Below are 25,000 nucleotides of genomic sequence, written 5' to 3'. Positions count from 1 at the left end.
GAAACCTTCTGTGGTAATTATTTAACGAATGGCCGAAACACGATTTGTTTTCGCAAATAATTTGGAAAATTCTCTATATATTTTTTTTTAAATATCTTTTTTCTTTTTTTTTTTTTAATTTTTTTTACTTTGTCCCTTACATTGTAAGCGTGTATGTGTATATAACATATATGTATATACATATACACACACGTATATGTCACGCGATACGTCTAAAATATATCGTACGTTTTAACGCGTAGAAAAAAAATCAGAATTTCGCGAATTTTAAACTGATATATTATATTATAATAAAAATATATATTCTCGTTTATCTTTTTTTTTATTTTATTCTTTTTTTTTGATTTTTCTTTCTAAGCATTATTTAAGATGCGGGCTTTATCGTCCGGTCCGTTTGCAATACGGAACTTCTCTATTTTCGGTCTTCGATTGTAGGGTGATTGGTGAATCTGGTGGTGGTAGGGTACACACAGAGGATCAACACTAGACAAAATACACGAATCCCCCGAAATGCGCTCGCAGACCCTTCGTGAAAAGGATCTTGCATGCATCCAGCTCGCCTCTCGTTTAATACCGAACGAGCAAACCACAGCATATAAAATGTATATTGTATAATATTTGTATAAGTAAGATGTAATACGAAAGAAATAATAGGAAGGGGGATGCAATGAAATTTAAATGAAATATCACTAAAATGAATCTCAGTAATTATTATTTACATTATTTGCATGATTGAATCCAAATATACTCTTTGAGATAATAATTTTATAATTAATTCTATGATTCGTAGCATGTTAATAAATAAAAATTAAATAATTATTGTACTTCTTTTTCAAAACATTACGAACTACATGATTTCTAAAAATTAGTTTTAATAAATATAAAATAGTATAATGTTAAAAAAAAGGATAAAGAAGAAAAGAATCGTTTGTGCGAAAAGTTTTGTAATAAAAATAATGTTAATGCGTTTCTTTCGATCGATATTGTTTTTCAAGGCGATTGACGATGCATTCGGCGTTCGGGGGAGGGAAGGGTTGAAACACAAGGAAAAGGATACTCGGAGATTGTAAGGTTGTCACCCACCGGGGGTTCTCCTGACAACTCAACTGTCGCTGATATGCTGGATAAAACGGTTTTATACGGTAGCAATCGATCTGATCGAATTATTGTGGCGTTCAGCGACTGCTCACGATGGGGAAGGAAGTAGATATGATAGTATAAATAAAATGTGATTTATAAAATCAATTTATCTAACGTAAATTAAAATCAATCTCAATTGTGATCTGTAATCAAATTCTGAATGGAAGTTATCGAATTCTTTTTTAAACGTTCTATTCTCTTTCTTTTAAGATCTACTATATTTTTAATATTGCTATACTTCTTTTTTTCTTTCTTTCTTTTTTTTTTTTATAATCGTTCTGATAAGAATAATTTGAGAATCGACAATTACGAAAAAAAAAACATTTTTTTCTCGAATTCTTTTTGTTATTCAAAAAGTTTTAACCCCATCGCGAACCGCTGTTGCACGATAACGAATCATAATGCGATCAATTTTTTTTTTTTGAAACAACAACCGAGTTCAACACGATTTCATATTATTTTATATCGATGTTTTACTTATGTGATGCGACTTTGTAAGTTCGCATTAAGATAATGATACGACGTAACGTGGCGGAAGAACGAAAATTTTAAACGAAACTCGACGTTTCGCGTGTTTCTGATACGTTCGAAATTAGAAAATTAATTAATACCCGCACTTATATAGAATTCCTAAAAAGGCCAAACTATGATACGCAGCTATGCTATTATTTCGAGATATTAGGAATCGTAAGTATTTAACGTTAATCGATCGAGCTCATTATTGTCGAAATTATATTGATAACTTATAGCTGGTTCTTTTAATTAAAATTTTTACATATTTATCATTTCAATATATGAGACAAAAAAAAAGAAAAAAAAGAAAAGAAAGAAAAAATCCAACGATAATTTACTCGATCGATCGTATGTTATCCTCTCCTATGTAAATGTTATGAAAATAATGAACTAAGCTCGCTAGATTGTATGATTAGTCTTTTTACAGATAAAAAAAAAACGTGTGATAAAGATGAAGAACAGTCGATCTTACCTTTCCGTATACTCGTCCATGTGAGCGTAGCTCTGTACGCTATTTTCCTCGACGAGAAATTTGACTCGTTGATAAAACGATGCAGTGACACTAGGTGGTTGTTTCCTCAGCAGAACATCAACCGGATTTTTACTGGCCAGGCACATAATATGCTCGGCACAAGTAGCGTGCGAGCAACATTCGCTATCGGAACAGTCCACCATGCCATCTAAATGAACAATATCGTTTAATTATACAATTTGTGTGTATACAAAAATATATAAAAAAATACATTTTTGTTTATGACCAAGGGACGATCAGCCCTAACTTCTTTTTTCTTCTTCTTCTTTTTCTTTTCTTTTTTTTTTGTGTCCACTTTGAATTATTAAGAAGCTTACCCTGATCATTGTCGACAAAATCATTACATTCCATCTCAAGTCGTATGCTACAGTCTCTGCCAGCCCAACCGGTCGAGCATTCGCAACTATACTCGCCGTCTTGCAACGTGCACAGTCCGTGTCTAGTGCAACCATTCTCGCATCCAGCTGTAGAGAAACGTGATAAACAAATTTATATTGTATTTGTCGATGAAAGTAACATAAAAATTCGGAAGTAGAATGATATAGACTTACGCAAAGTACAATGTCTTCCGTTCCATCCTTGACTACACACGCAAGTTCCGTTCTTACATTGACCATGTTCGGCACAACGTGGATCACATGGTTTCTGATCGCATTTCGTTCCAGTCCAATCGTCGTGACATCTAAATAAATTCAAACGTACGTGATAAAAACTAAACGAATATAAAGTAAAAGAGTTTTATTACGATAATATGGCATTTAATTTATATATCAAGCCAATTTATTAAATTCTATATATCTAAATCCATCTTTGAAATAATCTTTAAAATTCGATCGATGTTCTTTCCGAAAGAGAACAGGTTAAAAAGCGCCAAATGTTCTCCACTTTTGAATACGTAGATTCTATTCGCCGGTGTGGAGTTTCTATCGTTTATAATAAAAAATGCGAGTTTAAACTCAGTTCGAAAGTTATCCTCCCGCGGAAAGAGAACTTTTTGCACTTACAGCCTCCTTTAGGAGGCGAACTCTGGCCAATGAAAGAGAGGAAGGAAGGAAGGAAGGAAGGAAGGAAGGAAGGAAGGAAGGAAGGAAGAAAGGGAAGAGAGGAAAGGCGTCAGCTTTGGAATATGAGAAAGGAGATTCTCTCCCTCTCGTCCTTGATTCTGACAAAGGAAAGTAGAAAAGGGACGGCGGTCCTTCGAGTTGTGATAAGTTGGTACACCCCTTCAACCCCTCACCACCGTAAGACAGAGCCTGCCTTTTTCTCACAATTTTTCACCTTTTTAGCCACGACGACTTCAACCCCTCGCTTTTGCTCCGAGCAATTTACTCATTTTTAGTTACGACCGCAGGAAGTTCCTTATGTTCTCGACGTCAGAAAAAAAAGTGTCTATAATTATAATCGCCTTGTATCGTGCCTGAAAATAAGAATTACTTCGTACTTCACCGATAATATTACTTACGAGCGTCATTCATAAGGGAGAAATTTCTCTGAACTTTTTGCGTCGAGTAATTCTCTCTTATACGCATGTGTAAAAGAAAAATCGTATATATAGGCTCAAAAATATTTTTAACCAGTGGGTAACGTCGGTAAGCAACTTTATCGACGAAGTATGGAGTGTTGTATATGTTCAGGCGCTTCATAGTTGCGCACAATGAATATTCTCTATTCATTAACAACAAATGGATTCTCCAAATCGAAAAAATAAAAGAAAAGTCGGAATCGTGAATAGAACTGTTGGAAAATAGTCTCTATTGATGGTTAAATGTTCTTAACGTTTCTAGTTAGCTTGATAACAAATAAAAGAAATAAGAGAGACAAAAGATAATTATACTGACTTGCAGCGACCCTGTTCGCAGGATCCATGAGGACCACAGTCCAGGCCACAACTGGGTTGTGAACAATCGACCCCAGTCCAATGTTCCTCGCAGATGCACGCGGCAGACTCGAGGTCGTACGTGCCATGGTCCGAACAACCCGGTAGACACTGATACACCTGCTGATCGACCTGATTGCATCGTTCACCCTGCCAGCCTGCCTTGCAGTAACACTTGCCGGACACGCAGGCGCCATGACCGCTGCAGTTTGGATCCGGACAATCGGCTGGAAGCGATAAAGGGTTGTTCTCGATTAATCGCATGTCTCTCTCTCTCTCTCTCTCTCTCTCTCTCTCTCTATCTCTATCGTTTCCTCTCTCTCTATCTCTATCGTTTCCTCTCTCTCCCTCTCTGTCTCTCTCTCGCTCATTCTCTCATTCTCTCTATTCGCTTTTCGACGACGTCTCGTCCATGAAACTTCGGCGCAATTTCGTCGGAGTTTCGGAATATCGATTAAATTATGTACTCTGTACAACTCAGTTTCCATGTGTATGTATATATATATGTGTGTGTGTGTGTGTGAGTATCGTTAAAAGAGAACTGAGCATGAATCCAGAACATCGATTCCACACTAGATATATAATATTGTAGTATGTGATCTGATAAAATAATAATTTAATATTAAACGACTTTATTTTAATCGATGTAATCGTTATATTAAATCGTTCTTAAATTGAAGAAAAAGAAAAAGGGACAGTAGGGAAAAGACAAAATGTTTTATTTAAATCCAAAAACAAATGAATTTAACGAGTTTAAACAGCCGGATGATTTCTCAGAAGCGTTTCTCTTTCGTTTTTGGAGAAGCGACGACTTCGTCCGTTCTCGCAACTTTTTAAATTACGGCATCGGAACAATTGCATTATCCCCGCGGATACCGCGCTCGCCCCGGGGAAATTATGAAACTTAATTTCCAACGGGGTCCCTGCGACGCAGAAACGTAAACGCGCCCGCGAATGTTACTATCTTTCTCTCTTTCTTTCTCTCTTTCTCTCTCTCTTTCTCTCACTCTTTCTCTTTTTTCCTCAGGAAGATCTTTCTCGACTACTACGACAACGTCTATGTGAGAAAGGAAGAGAACGTTAATATATCCCATGACTCGTTTTACGTGGTGGTGTCGTCTCTCACTTGACCCACAGCACGCTGGAATTTCTCGTGGGTTTCTTTAAACGTGAAGTATGCGCGACAGTGATCGAACGAGGACGTAATATTGTTGCCTACTCTAAGTTTTCCGTTTTCTTTTTTTTTCTCTTCTTCTTTTTACTCCGACGTTTATTGTGAACAAAGCGTCACGGTCTGTAGTAGAAGAATGTTATCTCACGAACATCATTGAGAATCCTTTCGTAAGATTCAATGCGATAAGGAAGAAGAGGGGTTGTGTGAACGTGTCCTACTTTCGAACGTTTATGTAAGTAGATTTATATACTATATATACTATATATATAATATATATATACACATATACGCATATATATATATATACATACATACATACACCCGTAAATCATAATAAACGGTTCTTTAAAATTTGTCTTTCGTGGCAGGACTTTTCTTGAGTTGTTCGTCCAACAGAGAAATAGGATAAGGAATAAAAAGTCTCGAGGTCGATCGGTGGATCTCTCTGAAAGTGTCAGAGACAAAGCGTTTCTTTTCGTTGGGAATAATTTAACCATTTATACCGGTAAAGTAATTTTTCTTTCAAAGAAATATTCTTCGAAATATGTATGTGAATATATCGGGATATATCAAAATTGGTTTAGAGATATTTGCTTGCCATGTGTATCTCGTCTTTTTCCCCATTCCTCTTCTTTCGTTGGTTACTACTATCCACTTGTTCTACAGAACGGCTCGTGTAAAATTCAAATTTCTCTACCGAAAACAATGCGAAAGCGGCTAAACTAATTGTTGGACTCGAATCGGCACGGCTTGACCTATATGTAAATTCGGAGAACGTCGTGCGCATTAATTATAGGTCGGTACGTTGTATATAGTACACACACTCACACACACACACACGTAGTAAAGGGTGAGAAAGCTATGTTCTCGCTAGCAGCCTCGGTAGGGACCGTGCATTACTAATATTGTGGATCTCCCTGGATAGAGGACACCATGGTCGAGCATAAACTTGAATTATGGAGAAATTAATGGTGCCAAGACACATACGAAGAACGTTAACGTAAATATTGTCTTTTTGTCATAAATTTGATATCTTTAGATATTTTTTATCATGTGAGATATTTTTATCGCGTCTTCTAATAATTTTTTGATAAGCCTTTATCAAAGATAATATTTTTTCGTTACTTTGATTTTCGAAAACAATAAAGTATCCTTTAGATAATGAAAGCTTCTTCTACTTTTCTCGTTCTCTTCGCAGAGGTTAAAAGTTTGCTCGCACAGTTCTAATCTCCTTTATCACTAACTCACTCTCTTTCTCTTTATTTTCTCTCTCTCTCTCTCTCTCTCTCTCTCTCTTTCTCTCTCTCTCTCTCTCTCTCTCTCTCTTTCTCTCTCTCTTCTTTCTTTATAAATGTAAGGAGAATTTATTGAAAAATGTAGGTACACGTTAAGCTTGCCTCTTACCATGTCTCGAACTTTTCCCTGACACAACGTAATACTACTACTGGAAACGGTTACGTTAAAAGATCTTAATCTTTCAAGTTACAAGCGGGTTAGAGCAAAGTAAATGTTTGATTCTTCTTTCATTTGTAGAAGGTAAAGAAAGCTTGCTTAAAAATCTATCGTTTTCTAATATCTTGAATGTTGATTGTAGGTAAAAATTCATTTACTAAAGACTAAGAGATTTCTTTAAAATCTTTTCGTGTTTCAAGGCAATCTACAATTTTTTATGTATACACACACGCACACACACACACATATACGTATGTGTATTGCATCCACTTTCACAGATACATTTGTATAGTTTATCGTCAAATTCAGTTTAATTTCGAAAGTGAACTTACGTTCGTTACAGAAGGCACCCTTCCAGCCAGGATTACAAACGCACGATCCTCTAACGCACTGCCCATGTTGATTGCAATCAGGAACTTGGCAATCTCCTAACGGTATGTCGCATTCGGCACCTTTCCAACCATCCTCACAGTGACACATACCACCGCCGTACTGGCCGTGAGACGAACACAAAACAGGACATACGCTCTTACTACAGTCGGCACCCTGAAACAATTGATTTGACCTATATTCAAAAACGAAGGGACGAAATTGAGCGACATTCTCTATTATTGTATGTATTATACATTTTAACAAAAATATCTGATATATATTTATTAAATAATATATTTGTATTATCAAATCACACATACACACACACACACACATATATATATATGTATACATATATTTATATAATTATATACCTGATAACCATCGATGCAATCACATTTTCCAAGATAACACGATCCTCTACCAGAGCAATCGTTAGGACAAGTCGTAGAGACTCCTTCAGCTTCGGTGACGACCAGCGTAACCTTGTAGGGTTGAAGTTCATCGTTATAAACTGACAAGAACCAACGGCCAGTGTCCAAATATTGAAGAAGACTAACGTTGACCATCATTGGCTCTACGATCGTTCTTTTTATGAGAATATGTTGATAAGACTTGATAGATTTTGTTCCAGTCTCTTGCGAAGATCGGTTAGGTTCAATGCCAAAATCTTGCGTTGCCTGTTTCATAAAGCTCACAGCTTCGGACGGTGCATCCCTCTTAAGTCTGTGATCCACACGGCCACCTTTTACAAATTCAACGAAGTCGTACTGCGTGACGCTTGGTGCCACGTTTCGTCTTCCGTAAACGGCAAAGTTCGCACCCCAAGGTAACGTTAGATTTAACCTGATGAAAGCCGGTTGCTTGTTGCGGAACTCGGTATTCCAAAAGTGGTACGGTAGTATAACAGCCGAGTGCGCTACGTTGTAAGCTTGAAGCTCGAGCACGGCTGGCCATTGTTGGGCCGATTGTTGAATTTGCGGATCGCTTTGCTGGTCCCCAACACTGTCTGCAGCACTAGAATGTTCGGCGGTACTGGTCGGCAAGGATTCTGTAAGTGTAAACGACGAAACGCGATTAGGTATATGATTTTTGTTTTCATATGTTTTTTCTTTGTCTTTTTTTAAGTTTTACAACTCAAGTAATCATGTTTATAAAATTCACTTCGTTGTGATATATAGGGCATTAACGAAAGAAATTAGAAAAAAAAATTTTATTTCAATCTTTTATTTTGACCCTTTATAACTGGATCTTGTTCGGACACGGGATGAAAAAATATCTCAAGCAAAAGTTACTTGTTTTTTTTTCTTTTCTTTTTTTTTACGTAGAATATTTTATCATTATGAAAAATGTAGGTTTCTATTCAAAAAAACGAAGTTGATCCTGAAATAACCTTGAATCTTCCACTAAATAAAAAAATAATAAATGACACAATATTTCATCGTTGAAATCCGATAACTCTTCTCTGAAGAAATTTTCGTCAAAATATTTTTGTGATAAAAATTTGTAACTATATTTAAATACTCGATATATATATATATATATATATATATATATATATATATATATCAAAATAAAGTATTATTATATCATAGTAAGTATAACTTAGATTTAAAAAAAACATTAAAATATTTAGATTGACATACATACATATATGTTTAAACTAAACTATGTAATTTTAAAGTTATATGGAGTTATAGAGAGTTAAATAATTCACCTGGTATCTATATATTATGAAAATAAAACATGTACGAAATTCGTGCTAGATTTTAACACATCTTTACCAAGAAAGTTAAGTTTTCTTTTCATCCCCTTTTTCTTTTATACGCTAAAAAAACTGGGGAACTTGTGAAGCACAGCAAACCTTTAGAATAGGTCAACGATAACGATCAAGTTACATAGGATTAATGGCATGGTTGTAAAATCATTGTTAAAATTAAAAAGCGGAGATCATTAATATACGTACTAACATGCATATGTCGGAACGCTATAACGAAAACTGTATGTTAATATATAATGCCACATCGAGGAAAAGAGAGGAAAGGAGAGAGGGAGGTTGATGGTTCGAAAGTGGAATCGTACTTGGAGTCGAGTGCGTAAGAACATTAAGGGATTGTAAAATGCAAATGCAAAAGAAAGCGAGCGGCATTCGAATGAGTTTCCTTCCTCCTTCTTTCTCCCTTTCTTTCTCTCTCTTTCTCTCTCTCTCTCTCTTTCTCTTTTTCTCTTTTTCCCTCTCTTTCTCTCTCTTTTCCCGTTTGCATTCATTCCCTCCAATTTATGAGCGATGCCCTTCTATTGATTTCGGAGTATCTACCGGGTGACCGGCATAAAGACTGCCACGCCCTATTCGAGAAAATTTCTAAAACGATATTAATACGAATTTTGTAAGAAATTTTAACTTCTTTTTTCCTTCTTTTAATAAGAAAAAAAAAAATAAAAAAATTTACTAAAATTGAAAAAAAAAACTCAGATTATATTTATATTTTCCTAACTAAATTAAGTTCATGAGAGTGTCCGTTATGTAAAAAAAAAAAAAAAAAAAAAAAAAAGAAATAATAAAAATAATTATACACATTAGAAATATACAGAAGTACATGGTCATATAAATTTGCATACATACATATATGAATTCGCGTATAGTTCGCGTGTTATACAGGAACGTGACGATTATTCATCGGAAAAGCCAGGAAAAGTCGATTAACATTTTTGCACGGATAAGGGGTATAATAAATATAAATCAGATAATTCAAGATATATCGAGCGTGGCTTGCAAGATCATCGAGTAATTATTACGAGGAAAGCCGTTATTGTATAACGTGACGCGATAAAATAAATCATATTAAATTATAAGCAAAACGATCGCTTTGGGAGGAAGTCGTTCTTCTTTCTTTTTCTTCGTGTTCTCTCTTCCTTTTTTTTTTTTTTTTATTTATTTTTTAATCTGTTTTTATTAAATCATGCCTCATAGCTAACGCCCTCTCACACTTTTACAACCACTAAATAATGATTTTATCATTGTACCAATAATGTAGCCAGTTTCACGAGCCCGCCGGGTACATCTCTGCGTTTTGATACTTTCCATTTCCCTTCGGAATGAAACTCTATCGAGCGTATTCGATTTCCTACCGGGCTGATGCGGTCAATGCAGTTACGTTTACGAAGCCATTTGCAAAATGTATGGCACGCGAATCCATATCTCCATTAAAATTTCATTTCTTTCTTTCTTTTTCCTTTTTTATCTTTTCCTTCATTTTTGTTTTCGTGATTTTCGATAACGTATGTAAGTATTTCGAGCTACATGTTATCGATACGGGACTATGTAAACTGATTGACATATTTTTCCTTTTTCTTTATCTTTTATATAATCGATCGTAAAATTTAATTTTTAGAAAGACGAAATATTACAATTACGATTTATTAGTATATTAGTATGATTAAAGAGTTTATGAAAACAGATAAAGAAAATGAATCTTAAATTCATCGAATAGTTGTGATAAAACATGTTGAGTAAACGGAGTATGAATTTAAGAGGGAGAAAGTGACAGAAAGAGAAAGACTCATGCATCTTGGCTTTCTTTCACGCGTCGAGTGTTTATTTCATATAGCGATCGTATTCATAAAGTTATTAATCTCACTGTGTATTACCGCACGTAAAGAGAAGAGGAGTAAAGAGAGAGAGAGGGAGAGAGAGAGAGAGAGAGAGAGAGAGAGAGAGAGAGAGAGAGAGATAGAGGGAACTAGAGATTCATTCATGGTTTTGAAAGGGATGTTAGCTTTGATGCGAAAGAGAGAGTGAGGGAGATAGAGATAGGAGCACAGAGTGGCACGTAAAACGTGCAGCATCCGTCCATCTCCCAAAAGCAATCATCGTGAGACGTTGTTCGCGAGAGTATTTACATCATGCAAAGTGGATGCAAATTAACGGCTGCTCGATATTTACCTTCCGTTGGTATCTGAGTTGATATAGGGTCGTGAACGTGAGCGTTTTCATGAGTGACAGTCTTGATATCTTGAACCACTACGCAGTTGTTATTGTCTATCGGCCGCATGGAACTCACTGCTGAAAAAGAAAAAATAGGAATAATAGATAACGATAGGCTTACTTTTATTTCATTTATTTATCGATATGAGATCTTCCTATATGGAAACTTCCGTGTTTTCCGTGTTCGTATGTCTACTGTCGTTATATAAGTTTTGTAACAATATATAAGAAGGACAAGCTCTCTAACCGAGATAAAGATTCACTGCTATATTCTTAATGTTACATAGTGGTACTCTAGTCGAGACAAAATAGCACTGCCATGCGACTCTTTTATTGCGCTAGGAATCAGGAAAGGCATTCGGTGAATGTCCGGGATATCGTTCTAATGGCTTCTCATAAATTTGAACAATCGCTTTCGAATTACCACGAGACGATAGATTTCGTAAGACGACAGCAGTGAACTGCGATTTGAGTTGTATATACGTATGTACACACACACACACATAAGTACATGTATGTAATATATACGTACAAATACTTACATATACGTGCATTATGTTCGTTTGTTCAGTTCGACCAAGAATTAATGTGAAAGTTAAAATATAATCGAACGGCCGATCGACTTGCAACGACATTAATTATATCGATCGTAGCTACGAATTAATTACACGTTTGGGTAGTTTTTTAAATGGAAGGGAAACTCGATCTACCGTGCATCTAACGACCTCTTGGCTTATTAACGATCCGCCCTATCGATATCAGCTAATTGAGTCACGCACGGTTGCAGGTCGTGCGATTATTACCGTGACAAATGGAGACCGATGTGAGCACGCTCTCGCTAACTCTCGTTGTCTTTCTCTTTTCCCATCGTTACGCTCTCTTTCTTCTTCATGTAATTCTAACTACATTTGAAATGACTCCTGTCCTATATTATACACACGTTTGATTTATAATACTGATTTTCAAACTTTCGAAGAAGATCCTTTCTACCAGGCAAAAAAGACATTACTTCAGAAAATGATTTTTCTTCCTTTTAATACGATTCTTTGATACATAGGAAAAGAAGAAGAAAGAAAAAAAAACAGAAAAAGATAAAGAAAAAATCGTGCGGCATCTTTTTCGAGTTTGGCTGAAAAAGTTCTCGAGCAAGCAATACTACTCCCTTGGATCTGATTCAAATCGGGCAATTTCAAAGAGAACGTTGCTGATCACCCATCATAGCCAATTGGCAATCTCTTGGCCAATTTCTCGCGAATTTCAAACAAAATTTCAACGACGGAAATTTTGTCCTTTCCTTTCTTTTTGCTCCTCTTATCGTTTCCTCTCGTTGTTGTAATAAAAAAAGAAAAGAAAAAAAGAAAAAGAAACCTTGATAGCCTGATAATATTAATTACTCTCTTATTCCACGCTATCGCATTATACGAGGATGATAGGGATCTCGCTATTTACCGATCGGTGTTGCAATCTGTCCGGGTGTACGGATGGGCCATCACGCGCAAACACGACGTTGATAACGTTAAACGAGTGAGGAGGAGAAGTAGGAGGAAGGAGAGGTAACAGGAACGAAGGGACGACCGTGCTAGCAACGTCCGTTATGTAACTACGGTTGAAATTGAGTCGCAGTGAACCGTGAACGAGCTTATTTCGCGAGAACAGGGAGTGGAGAAGTTCCTCCCTTCTCCTCCTTCTCTTCACATCATTCCATCGTGACTGCCGCTGTAGCAACATCGTGACGTGTTTCTCGTAAAATTTTCAAACTTCCACTTCGGCTCGATCCTACGTCGCACGTGTGTGTCACGCGCTACTCGTAGAGAGTAGAACAATGAGAATCGTACGGCTACATGTTCCATTCCAACCCTCCCTTTTCCCTCGTGGAAAAGCATTATTTACGTTCGAAAATAGTTCTCGTAAAGAGAAGGAGAATTCTAAGCTCCATCAAAGTATAATATTTTCGATCGAACCGAGAGAATTCGAGAATTCGTCTCTCTTAGTAGAACTTTTATACTTTATCGTGCTTTCTCTTTCCCTCACACTTACATAAGTACGTATGTGGATACGTAAAAGTATACGGAAAATCGATTCTAACTCGATTTCGTTTTAGGACCTTCGTGTAGGTAGGTAGGTAGGTAGGTAGGTAGGTAGGTAGATAGGTAGGTAGATAGGTAGGTAGGTAGGTAGGTAGGTAGGTAGGTAGCTAACTTCCTCGGTACGAAAGTTATTTCGAAAAGGCGGAAATTCGAAAGGAACATGACGCAGGAAACGAATCGAATAGAGTCCTAGGTGCGACGACGATGATGCTTCTTTCTCTCTCTTTTTTTTTTATCTTTTGATATTGTGAGACGCGTAAAAATATTTTCGAAATTGATTGAGACATCGATGAAATGATTCGTACTGCTTATTGAATATCATATATGCAGAATATAATGAATTATTCGCGTCTGAAGTTAACTAATATTTCATATCTTTCTTGATAATAATCTTTTCATAGATGCTCATATATCACATGTATACGCGTGTATATGAGAGAAAAGTTACAGCCGACTGCAACAAGGTTATCGACAGAGTAGAAAGTGTTGCCTATCGTCAGGCGAATCCAATATGTATAATATTACATCGAGCATTTTCGTATTTCTTCGAAAATGATTAGCAAAGAAAAAGAATTTCTTTTCGATATCCAACATTTTTTTTCTCAATAATAAAGTAGCAAGTTTTTCAATTATATTCCCTTTGAATCGATAGAACGATTCATTTCCGAGAATGATTCCCGGATTATAGACGGATTATCCACGATCCTCTTCACGATCCCTCCCTCTCTTTTTGCTTGGCACTCTCATCTTCTCATCCTCGTTTTCTCCTCCTTCTACAGTCAGCGACCGCATCGAAGCAGGACATCCTCCTGTCCAGCTTGTCGGTAACGTTCTGATCAACTATCGATTGATTTCTTTACTCTTTCCATGCAAAACTTTTGCTTTTTTAATTACTTTTTCACGATATTTGATAACTGCCATCGTGTACAAAAAAGAATTCATTTTATTGAAGACACGTATTGATTTATCATTTATTACTACAATATTATACTATTGGAATTATTAGATAGTCTATTAGATAGTTTATTAGATCAAAATGAAAATTTAATAAGAAAACTTTACAACCGGATGGTCGAATATAATACGAGAAAAAAAAAGAAGAACTTATATAGATAGGATTATCGTAAGGAAAGACGATCATCGTATACGAAAGGTCCAGAAAGAGAGAGAAAGAGAGAGAGAGAGAGAAAGATAGAGAAGATCGGACAGAACAACCGTAGAAGAGACGTACTGATCTCCATCGCATAGTCGAAAGACCTACACATTCTCTCTCCCTCTCTCTTTCTCTCTCTCTTTCTCTTTCTCTCTTCTATCGCGGTATGTTCGTATAAAACGTGAGCGAGCGATGCGAGTGGACGAGAGAAGAGAAAGAGAAGTAGACAAAGAGAAGGATAGAGAAAGAGAGAAAGAGAGAAAGAGTGACAGAGATACAGGGTGAAAGGATAGAAAGGGGTAGTTTGGATGCAGTAGCAAACAGGCAGATTGGATTCCCGACTCGATTTACTGGAATGCAGGAATAACAGCTGGCGAAGTCTCTACTCGAGGCCGATCCGGCTTTGCAATCTCTCTCTTGCTTTCCCTTTCTCTCTCTCTCTCTCTCTTTCTCTCCTCTTCTTCTCTTCGTTTTCTTGTCCTTTCCCTTGCTTCTCACAGACACCGAAGTGAGTGAAAAAGAAAGAGAGATAGAGAGAAGAGTTTCGTGAGGGGTTTCCGTGAGGAGGGTGTTATATATATTCACGGGACAATGTGCCGTCGTCCAAGTCTCTCGTTCTCTCTCTCTCTCTCTCTCTCTCTCTCTCTCTCTCTCTCTCTCTCTCTCTCTTTATCCTTCCCTTCTTTCCGTCAAATCCCCTTATTTCCTCCAGCTTCTATAGATAAACCGTAATACCCGATGCCGCCGTCGTCGGGAACCTTGACCGCCGTTAGGATTTTCAGGATTTCCTAGTAGTACGTGAAATGCAAAAAGACAATTCAAACGGAGCAGACGGTGGTTGGGCAGGATGGTAGTAGAGTCGAGTTTCTCTTTGCTTCTCATTCTCTCATCTTCCTTCTCATTCTCTTATTCCCTCTTCCTTGCCTTTCTTTCTCTCTATTTCTCTCTTAGCCTCTTCGCTTGCCACCGACCGATAACGAGGGAGCGTTAATTTCTCTAATCGCTTCTGGCACGAGCGAGACACGACGATCTTCAAAAGCACCCTTTAGAGTATACTCGAGAGCCGTCGCCGTCGACACCGCAGCCTCCCGACAAACTCTCTCTCTCTCTCTCTCTCTCTCTCTCTCTCTCTCTTTCTCTCTTTCTTTCTTTCTCTTTCTCTCTCTCTCTCTCTCTCTCTCTCTCTCTCTATCTTTATCTCTCGTTCTTTCTCTTTCTTTCTTTCTCTATCTCCTGAACGTTGCATTTACATAACGGACCTATTTGGACTTGTTTCAAAAGTTTTTCCACGCCTTCTGTAAATACGACCGAGTTTCGAATCTCTGTCTCTCTCTCTCTCTCTCTCTCTCTCTCTCTTTCTCCTTCTCTCTACTTTTTGCTATTGTCAGAGATCACCGAATACGGAGTAACTCGCACCTTAGATCCTTTCTCGACTCTCCATCCTGTCGCAGAGCCAAACGTATTCATCTTTTTGTATCTCGTCCAACTCGGGCTCTGATCTTCCAACCAAAGAGAGAGATAGAGAGAGAGAGGGAGAGAGAGAGAGAGAGAGAGAGAGAGAGAGAGAGAGAGAGAGTACTTCCAAGAAAAAGTCTTTCTATCCTTCTGTCTCTTTCTTTCTTTCTTAAATGTGTCAGTAAATATCATCGGCCATCTCTGTGTCCTATATAACCTTTTTCTTTTTTTTTAATAAGAATATGAAAAGAATATTTTTTTCTTCGTCGCTTTATATTCTCTATTAAATATGTATATTAAGGAAGATTCATATTGACTTTTGAACGACCAAGTTTCTTGAAAAAAAAAATATATATATATATATAACGTCTTATACAAAGATTTTGTTCATTTTGAAAAGTTAGAAAGGAAAAATTGAAGAAAAGAGTGAAAGACACATCAAGAGCGAGAACAAGAACGAAAGAGAAAGAGAGAGAAAGTAAGTGCGAGCACCCTAAGCCATTGAAACGCTTCCTCGCTATCGGCCGGTAATATTTTTGCCTCTCCCTAACCGGATGGAGGCAACCACTCGGTGCTAAATGAACCATTACGTTGGCAGTATTAACGTGTGTAGCTTGCGCTTCCTACCAAAGATCCGGAGAGCGCCCTTACCGAACGGTATTTAATTCCGGTAAATACACCGCGATAACATTTTCTGTTTCGCTTGGTCGCACTTCCTGTTCTACAAGGGGAGTAAGAGAGAGAAAGAGAGAAAGAGAAAGAGAGAGAACATATGTTATTGAGCTCTTTAAACCTTATTGTTTACTTATTATTGGATAGATACTTCGATATTAAACGGATAATATGAATCATGTAAGGTATTTAGAAAAGAATAAAATCTTTTATAAGATTGTATATGATGCTTATGCTACACTCGCTTCGAAACTTTTTTTCTAAGATAGAAGTTCTGTCTGTCTTGTTAATATTGTTTTCTATAAATTATATTAATAAATATATTGAATAATGTAATAATCTATAAAATTCATGAAACTTTTCAAGGTACTAATATAATGTTTGTACGCTACTGATTGATATTGTTTTCAGTTTCAGTTTTCAGAACAAAAGTGAATGGCAAGAACATGAGAAAAAGAAATATTGAAGATCACGTTAATATCATTTTCCATATCACGATATTCCAACACGATATTATTCTTATAGGAAACATCATCGTCATATCGAGAATGTAAATGGTCGTTTCGCGCGCCCGTGCGTCCTTAATGCGAGCTTAAATTTCTTCTTATTCTTCGAGAGAGAGAGACAGATATACAGATAGATAGAATGAGAGAAAGAGAGAGAGAGAGAAAGAGAGAGAGAGAGAGGGAGGGAGAAAGGGAGAAGGAAAAGAAAAAGGGTAGAAGTAGTAATGGAGGAGAATAAAGTTGGGAGAAAAGCAACGTGTCGTTTGTTCGGCCTCGTTACTTGACTCGTAATGAACAGACCAGATTTACATAATAGGGTTATTTGTAGGTGGAGTGCGCAGAAGAGTAAGACAGATAAAGAGAAAGAGAGAGAGAGAGAGAGAGAGAGAGAGAGAGAGAGAGAGAGAGAGAGAGAGAGAGAAAGAGACATAGAGCTATGGGAAGCGGAATAAAGAGAAGGGGATAGGAATAGCGCGCGAAAAGGTGTTACACCTTCGTGCACCCGTTGTCGTAGTCATCATGCAGTCACAAGAAATGCAGAATTTAAACGTCAAGCGTGAAATATAACCGACAAGCAGCAATGTTACAAGGTACACACACACGCGCACACATATACTTATATATGTATCTACATACATACATCTTAAGCATAGTGAGTTTAACCAGTGTACGTATGTACATTTACATATACATTGAAAATATACAAATAATGAGAAATAAAAAAAGTATTACGTCGAAAGTATTTTCAACAATCCATTAGCAGTGTTTAATGTCGTGATATCGCAATGTACGTTTCCATTAACTTCCTTTTTCTACTTTTCTCGTTTATTTTCTTTTTCTGTATCTTTCTTCATTTTGAACTTTTTTGTTTCTCTTTTTAATATACTTTATTTTATTCATTTGTTTTTCTAATTAATTCTTTCAATATTTATAAAATTGATCATATTATTTTGCTCTATCGATGTACTAATATATATATTTGTGTGTGTGTGTGTGTGTGTGTGTGTAACACACACATACATATTTTGATCTCCTCTTAGAAAAATCGAATAGCATGCTAATTATTCGCGAGCAAATTATTTAGCTATAAAATTTCCACCCTCGTAAAAGAGGAGAGACCGCGGCAATTTCACATTAAAGAACGATAATGGCGATAACGAATCCGCATTAGCGTGTAACGAACTTTCCCAATCCCGATGGCCCGCTGCTGCATGGCCGATCGTAATTTCCCGATCGAGCCCGATTGGAAAATTGAGAAAAAAATATCAAATACCGAGTACCATGAACGATTCTTCACCGCAATAATGAGCCTTAAAGTATTACAATAATGTTCGATATAATTATAATAAATTCATTTGCTGTTTGATTTAGTATTATTAAATATTAATTAGACTAGAGGCAGGCAATATTTCATCAATAATGTTATTAATTTAATTTTTTTGCCCCAGCAGAATGGTTTTTTCTCATACATATCGATACAAAAGATTTACCTACTAACAGGCTGAAATTGCATCGCCAAGTGCCATTATCGCCGAAGTACGAAGTGTTGCCTGTCTCCAGGTGCAATAAATAATTGTAATAAACGATCGTACACTATTACGAATTATTCTCTTGAAATCTCGACTATGGCATGAAAAAAAAGGCAAGCAGTTAACTCGTGAAAAATTAATGGCCGACGCGAGTTATTCGCTCGACGTCGGTCAATCTGTACTTGCTCGTTCGTGGATAAATAACGAGAGAGACGAGTGTCTCTTTTTTTATTAATTATTTTGTAATTAAATCCAGCTGAATCCCCGTTAGATTTTTATATGCTTCTTTCCTCTTTTTTTCTTTCCTTTTTTCTTTTTTCTTTATAGAGAATACGTTTAATTTTGACGATCGAACAATTTTTAATAAAAGAGAACTTCAATTTGTAGAAAAATATTAATAATTTTGCAGTCTTATAAATCTATGTAGATTTTTCGGTTTTATCGGTGTACCGTTATTAAATTCAAATAGAAAAGACAGAACACGTGAATCGATAAACGGCAGAGAGCAAAATCTATTCGTGAAAGCTTAGTAATCTTCTTTTCGTTGTTCGCTTACCAGCAAAATACGCGAGCATGCCGGTGAGAGCAACGGCGAGTAATATCAAGGCGATGGAGAAACATTTCCAAGAGCATCTATGTTGACAGCGTTTGTCGATGTGAAAACGCGACGGTGAGTAAGGAGAGTAATGCGGTACTGCCGCGGCTCGAAGCGGAAAGCCTGGCATCACCATCGCTTGATTTTGAGCTGCGACGGTCCCGGTACCGCCATTACCAGCTCCACTTCCGAGACCACCTCCTAAGGAACCTACGGTCACCTGCTGTTGCGGTGGTGGAAGTCTGTAACATAGAAAATAAATCCATGAGTGGAGAAAGAGAACAAAATATGGGGAGACATATCTTACAAATTTGTAATTGATAATTATTAATATTGTTTCAATATTGTGCAAACAAATGTATTAATAACTTTTAAATGTATTTGGAGTTGCATCATTATATCATATTAACAAATTTAATTAGTTAATAAGTTTAATATACGCCTGCAACGTTTTAAGTTTTCATTACATTTGGCCACGGGAAATTATGATAATGTAATTTTTTTATTATTTCCTTTTTAATATTTACTTAAAAAATAATCCGGTATTTCTCTTCCAAAAGAGTTAAATATAATATTTTCTGATTCTGGAAAATCTCGTGTCAATTTAAAATAGAAACGATTAATTTGATGTGACTGAGATTAGCCTTCAAATATCGAATCCTTCGATAATCGAGTTGTTTTCAAAGAATAACCAAAGAGAGAGAGAGAGAGAGAGAGAGAGAGAGAGAGAGAGAGAGCGAAAAAGGAAGAAAGAGAGAAAACGAGGACGAAGGCACATCGTTGTATCACGATTTCGCTCTCGGGGCTTTGGAGAGATAACGCAAAGCTTATAAAAGATGCAGATACGGTTATTAACTCTGACAGGATCGGAGCGTACTCATACATACATACATATATGTACATATTTAGATGCGTCTCTCTCTCTCTCTCTCTCTCTTTCTCTCTCTCTCTCTCTCTCTCTCTCTCTCTCTCTCTCTCTCTCTCTCTCTCTCTCTCTCTCTCTGTATATTGGCATTGACTCGAGGGATTTCGCGAGAGTACGAGGATGCTTTTCGTGCGACGAGGCTAAGGCTCACCCGTCGAACCTATGTCACGGATTTTATTTTCATCCTCGTCATCGATATTTATCTTGGTCCCTTCTCTTCTCCGATGCCGAGGGACATCGACAAGAGCCACGAGCTGTTGCTAGCAGGAAGAAGAGAAAGAGAATGAACGGATAAGCACGGCTGGTATCCTCGAAAAGCGTCCTGTGAAAAGGGACAACGTCGAAACAGGGATTTAATGCGGTACCAGAATAAATATAGTTTTCCGATAATCACGTGGACTCATGAATAGCATTAGCTTCGCCGATAGAGAAAGAAAGAGACAGAGATACATAATGCATCACGCCTTCTACTCGTCCAACTCTTCTTCTTCTTCTTCTAGATTTTGTCCCAAAATCCTATAAGAATAACGTCCTAGTGACAGTGATCCTGTGATGCGGATAAAAAACGGGAATGTGAATATTGTATAAAAAGAAAAAAAAGGAGAAAGGGAGGAAGAGAGAGAGAGAGAGAGAGAGAGAGAGAGAGAGAGAGAGAGAGAGAGAGAGAGAGAGAGAGAGGATTTGCTGGACGTTCGGTATGGGCTAAACGAAAGTAGAACACAGAGATTTCACAATAGAATCTGGCATTATACTATTCTACTTTCTGGATAAGTAAACAGCGAGATCGATCAGCTGCTCGATTAGATTGCTCTCTCTCTCTTTTTTTTTGTCACATATAACATGATCTTTAGAATATATTTATGAGATGGTTAATTCTAATAAATGAAATCGTCCAAACGATGTATTCTCGTTGATCGATATAAACGAGACAACAAATGGATGATCGGAAAATTTAAAGAAATTTATCTCAATGATAACTCGAACGTCGAGCTGTTCGACGAAACACACATGCTTATATACACACAAACACACATATACACGCACTCACGCACGCATGCACGCACGTATAGAAACACATACGCAGAGATCAGAGTCGGACAATTTTCTCTTGAAAACTTTCCATCGGTCTTACTAGAAAAATCTCCCTGAAGAATTCAAGTTGGTTTCTCATAAATCAAGTCGCAAAGAATAAAATGAAAAAGTGAAAGAAGAAACGAAGTAGATTCGAGACACTTATTCTTACGTGTTAGTAGCTTCCTTCCCTTCGGTAGAGTTTGTCGACAAGGGAAGAGGTTCAACGGGGGAAGAAAACCTTGCCGTCGGCAACGTTCGTTCCTCAAAGTATCATTAAAACGTCTCGCGTGCCTGGCGTAACGCATAAGTTGGTTAACAGCTACCGACAAATACCATAAATAATCGAGCTTAGCTACGGAGGAGGCTCGCTTCACGATCCTATAAACGTCCGCTCATATTTCCCAACGGCAGGAAGCAATCAGACGCGACGTAAAAAAAGATAGACAGACAGAAAGAGAGAAAGAGAGGGAAAGAGAGATCACTGGCAGAAGTCCCGAGTCTTTCTTACTCGTGCGTGCAGACCGAGGCAAGAAAACGAGGAAGCAAAGGAGAGAGAGAGAGAGAGAGAGAGAGAGAGAGAGAGAGAGAGAGAGAGAGAAGGAGATGCAATAAATATTGCTTTTTCTTCGGGATCATTAAGTTGAAATAACGGAACGTGGCGGAAAATTAATTTACTAAAAGTATCGACTACCCCCACCACTATTTTCTCTCTTTTCCTCTCTATGTCTCTACACCATCGTCTGTCTCTTCCGACTGAAACTATCGAGCGAAAAAGTTTAATGGCGAAATAATGGGGCCTTTCGAAATGTTGGACGATGGCCAGTGGTGATATCAAGTCCCATTTGCGAATCTTCCTCGTTGTCGTGGTCCGACATGAAGGAAGAAATTAAGTCGTCTCTGTATGCATATACGTGTGTGAAAGACATTCGACCAATGAACCAATGTAGACGTTTTATTTGCGATTTATAGAAAAATTAATTATTTGAATATTGTATGGTGTATCGAAATTTTTCAACGATTCCTCGAATCTTTTGATCGTAATACATCCGATTACGCTCGAGAAAATTGAATTACCATCTAAACGTTCTTATCTACGATTGCAAGAAGTGAAATTTAGTTTTTGTTTTTTTTTTGTTTTATGCATTACAAAAGAAAAGAAAGAAAGGAAGAAGAAAAGGAAAAGAAAGAAATAGAAAGGTGCAACAAAGTTTTTTTTTCATCTATACTATCGATACAAAATCGACGAACATACGTGAGGTTTATAAATACATATGGTTTCTATTGGACCGGTTGAAATCAATTTTCTACGCTACGAGTATATAGAATACAGACACAAACGTATACATGTTCGCATAGAAACCGTACAAGGTTTAGTTCTCCGTTAGAGAAACTTAGAAAAGTTCAAAAATTTCGCGGCGCCGCACCGGCTTTTCGGGGGCGAGATAGAACGGAAGCCAATTTATTCGCAGTAAACACTATTACCCGGACGCTAGGAACGCGATTAATCTTCGCTTTTCCTCGAGCTTCTGCACTCACTCTAACATAGCCGCCATTGCCGTCGTCGGTTGAAATCCGTCGACGCTTCTGACCGAGAAAGTATCCTCCTTCTGGCTTCTCTCTTTCTCTCTCTCTCTCTCTCTCTCTTTTTCTCTGCAAAACAAATAAATCTCTTCCGGACATACCACCTAAACCTTCGCGATTCTACACGTCTAGTTGGACTGAAAATTCCATTTCAAAAGTATAACTATATATCGTATTTATACATTCCGTAGCTTTTACATTTCACATTTTGAAATACATTTTAAACGAATTTACGATATATTATATGTTCCATATTGTATTGATTAATAATTTCTATGCATTGTATATGTGTGTGCATATATACATACGCAAGATCCTCATGTTAATTCATAATAGTTAATTTCTTAATTTGATAATTTCAAATTGGTACATTATTTTAACGACCGATCGTAAAAACGAAAAATAAATTTCTTTTATATTACGAATTGAGATGGAACACCGATAAATAATTCGCTTTACGAACGGACTAAATTGAGGATAATCGGTGCCTCGATTGCATCGAACGATCGAAATGGTCCGAAGGGTGACGAGAAATAAGACTTAAGGAGAAAACTCCGAAACGAAGGGCGTTTAAGGGTGGCGAAGGAACGAGACACGAAGTAAAAGCAGCTATTCTATGCGCTGACATCCCTCTCCTCGCCGCTATTTTACCCACCTAACCCCCTTTCAAGTCAGGGGTTAAACCATTTGCCCTGGTAAATCGGTTGGCCGAAATCGAGTTATATTTCCTAATCGATACGATGGATTAGGTTATCGTATTGGTACACGTTGTTCGGCCACCCGTGGTCCACCACTTTTAGCTTAACTACTAACTATATATAATACTATATACCCTTAAACTATGCTCGTTATCTTTCTTGATTGTTTCCCTTAGAATATTATAAATAATATTATATACGGTATTTATTGACCGTATTTAAAGGTATTTCTATAACAACTTATCAGAATTGTTGTGTACAAGAAATTTCTATATAATAAAACAACCAAAAGAAATCTTTTTATTTTATTTTTCACTGCTACGTTTATCCATTATTATTCGTTTATTCTCTCTTTCTCTTTCCCCCCCCCCCCTCTCTCTCTCGCTCTCTCTCTCTCTCTCTTTCTCATTAAGGAAATGCTTCCATAGGAGCGAACAAAAGCGTTAATTAATCAATGGGACCATAGAGGAAGTTATTCGGTTGTAAATACTACAAAGGAAGGAACAATGCCTTGACCGAGTAACAGGCTAGATCGTTCGAGATCTCTCTCTATCTGTCTTTCTCTTTCTATCTCATGGTATGACAACGTATAACACCTACACCGATTAAAGCGAATTGACCGGCTGCCTGATATATTGAAAGTTAAAAAGGTAATTGTGGGGTGGTGTGCCGTCACATATTGAGCTGAGTGTCGTCTGAGTGGAAGATTGGTACTGTTGCAGCTGTGAGAGGAGGAGCTAGAGGATACGAGTTCGAGCGTGTGATCCAATTATGATGTAACGAATGTATCGTCGATGGTCGACGAGCCACCGACACACAACGTGCTTCGAGTGCCTGAGCGTTTCGAGGACGCTACTACTACGTACAGTTAGAGGTATAGTACGCGTTCCTACTACCAATAGGGATGCTGGTACTACTCGCTAGGAGACACACGGGAGCAACATCAAACGTCCCTTTTCGTTGACGAGTGGTCCTTCATTAAGAGTCGATTGCTGGCACGCTTCGATCGAATGTCTCCTTGGATTTCGCCTTCAACGTAGAGACACAAACTAGTTAAGTTCGGCTATCGATCGATAGCTCTATCTACAATATATGTATGTGCATATCTATTTATGTTTCTCCGGAGTCTTGACTTTGAATAAAAATATCTTCGATTTTTTTTTTCATATATACGATTTAACGTATCTTTTTATATACCGATCCTGAGTATATATTTATAGTGGAAGAAAGAGAAAGAGAGAGAGAGAGAGAGAGAGAAAGATCGTGGTAAGCTTGCAGACCAATCATTTCCGACGGTTTCATTTTCGACGGTTCTTTGATCCCTGATTTATCGTCACGATCGAAATAGAAGGCAACGTTAACTACTATTATTAAATTCGTTCGGAGTGGGTATATTCCGAAGCTCGTTCGTCATAGTCGTCTTTCGCCACCGGGATAGTTGAGAAAGAAGATAGAGAGAAAGACTCGAGGTATTTCGGAAAGAAGGGAAAAATGAGAATGACGCGTATGGAATTTGAAAGGCAAGAGAGAAATCGCTTGCTCGTTAGGTGGATGGTCTTAAACGAAATGTGCTACGGCGATAGATTAACAGCGAGGGCTAAGAGAGGACGATTAGAGAAGGGAGAATGAATGAAAGAAAGAAAGAGAGAGAGAGAGAGAGAGAGAGAGAGAGAGAGAGAGA

General features: G+C 37.3%; 1 protein-coding gene across 7 annotated transcripts in view; it reads right to left on the bottom strand.

Annotated features, from left to right (window-relative positions):
• The window catches only part of LOC122627723 (teneurin-a), a 473,567-nt gene that overhangs the window by 16,159 nt on the left and 432,408 nt on the right, over positions 1-25,000 (bottom strand). For 6 of the 7 annotated variants that reach the window (XM_043809105.1, XM_043809107.1, XM_043809108.1 and 3 more), the window contains 8 exons: positions 19,003-19,283; positions 11,003-11,122; positions 7,434-8,110; positions 7,020-7,233; positions 4,024-4,288; positions 2,737-2,867; positions 2,503-2,649; positions 2,126-2,333 (listed from right to left, as the gene is read on the bottom strand). In XM_043809105.1, coding sequence (XP_043665040.1) covers positions 2,126-2,333; positions 2,503-2,649; positions 2,737-2,867; positions 4,024-4,288; positions 7,020-7,233; positions 7,434-8,110; positions 11,003-11,122; positions 19,003-19,283 — 2,043 coding nt within the window. The remainder of the gene's footprint in view (positions 1-2,125; positions 2,334-2,502; positions 2,650-2,736; positions 2,868-4,023; positions 4,289-7,019; positions 7,234-7,433; positions 8,111-11,002; positions 11,123-19,002; positions 19,284-25,000) is intronic. The other variant, XM_043809106.1, reaches the window with a different exon arrangement.

This window comes from Vespula pensylvanica, chromosome 3 (genome assembly GCF_014466175.1).
Source record: "Vespula pensylvanica isolate Volc-1 chromosome 3, ASM1446617v1, whole genome shotgun sequence".
Taxonomy (NCBI): domain Eukaryota; kingdom Metazoa; phylum Arthropoda; class Insecta; order Hymenoptera; family Vespidae; genus Vespula; species Vespula pensylvanica.
The sequence above is the reverse complement of the archived record's forward strand: the minus strand, read 5'-3'. Positions and strand labels throughout refer to the sequence as shown.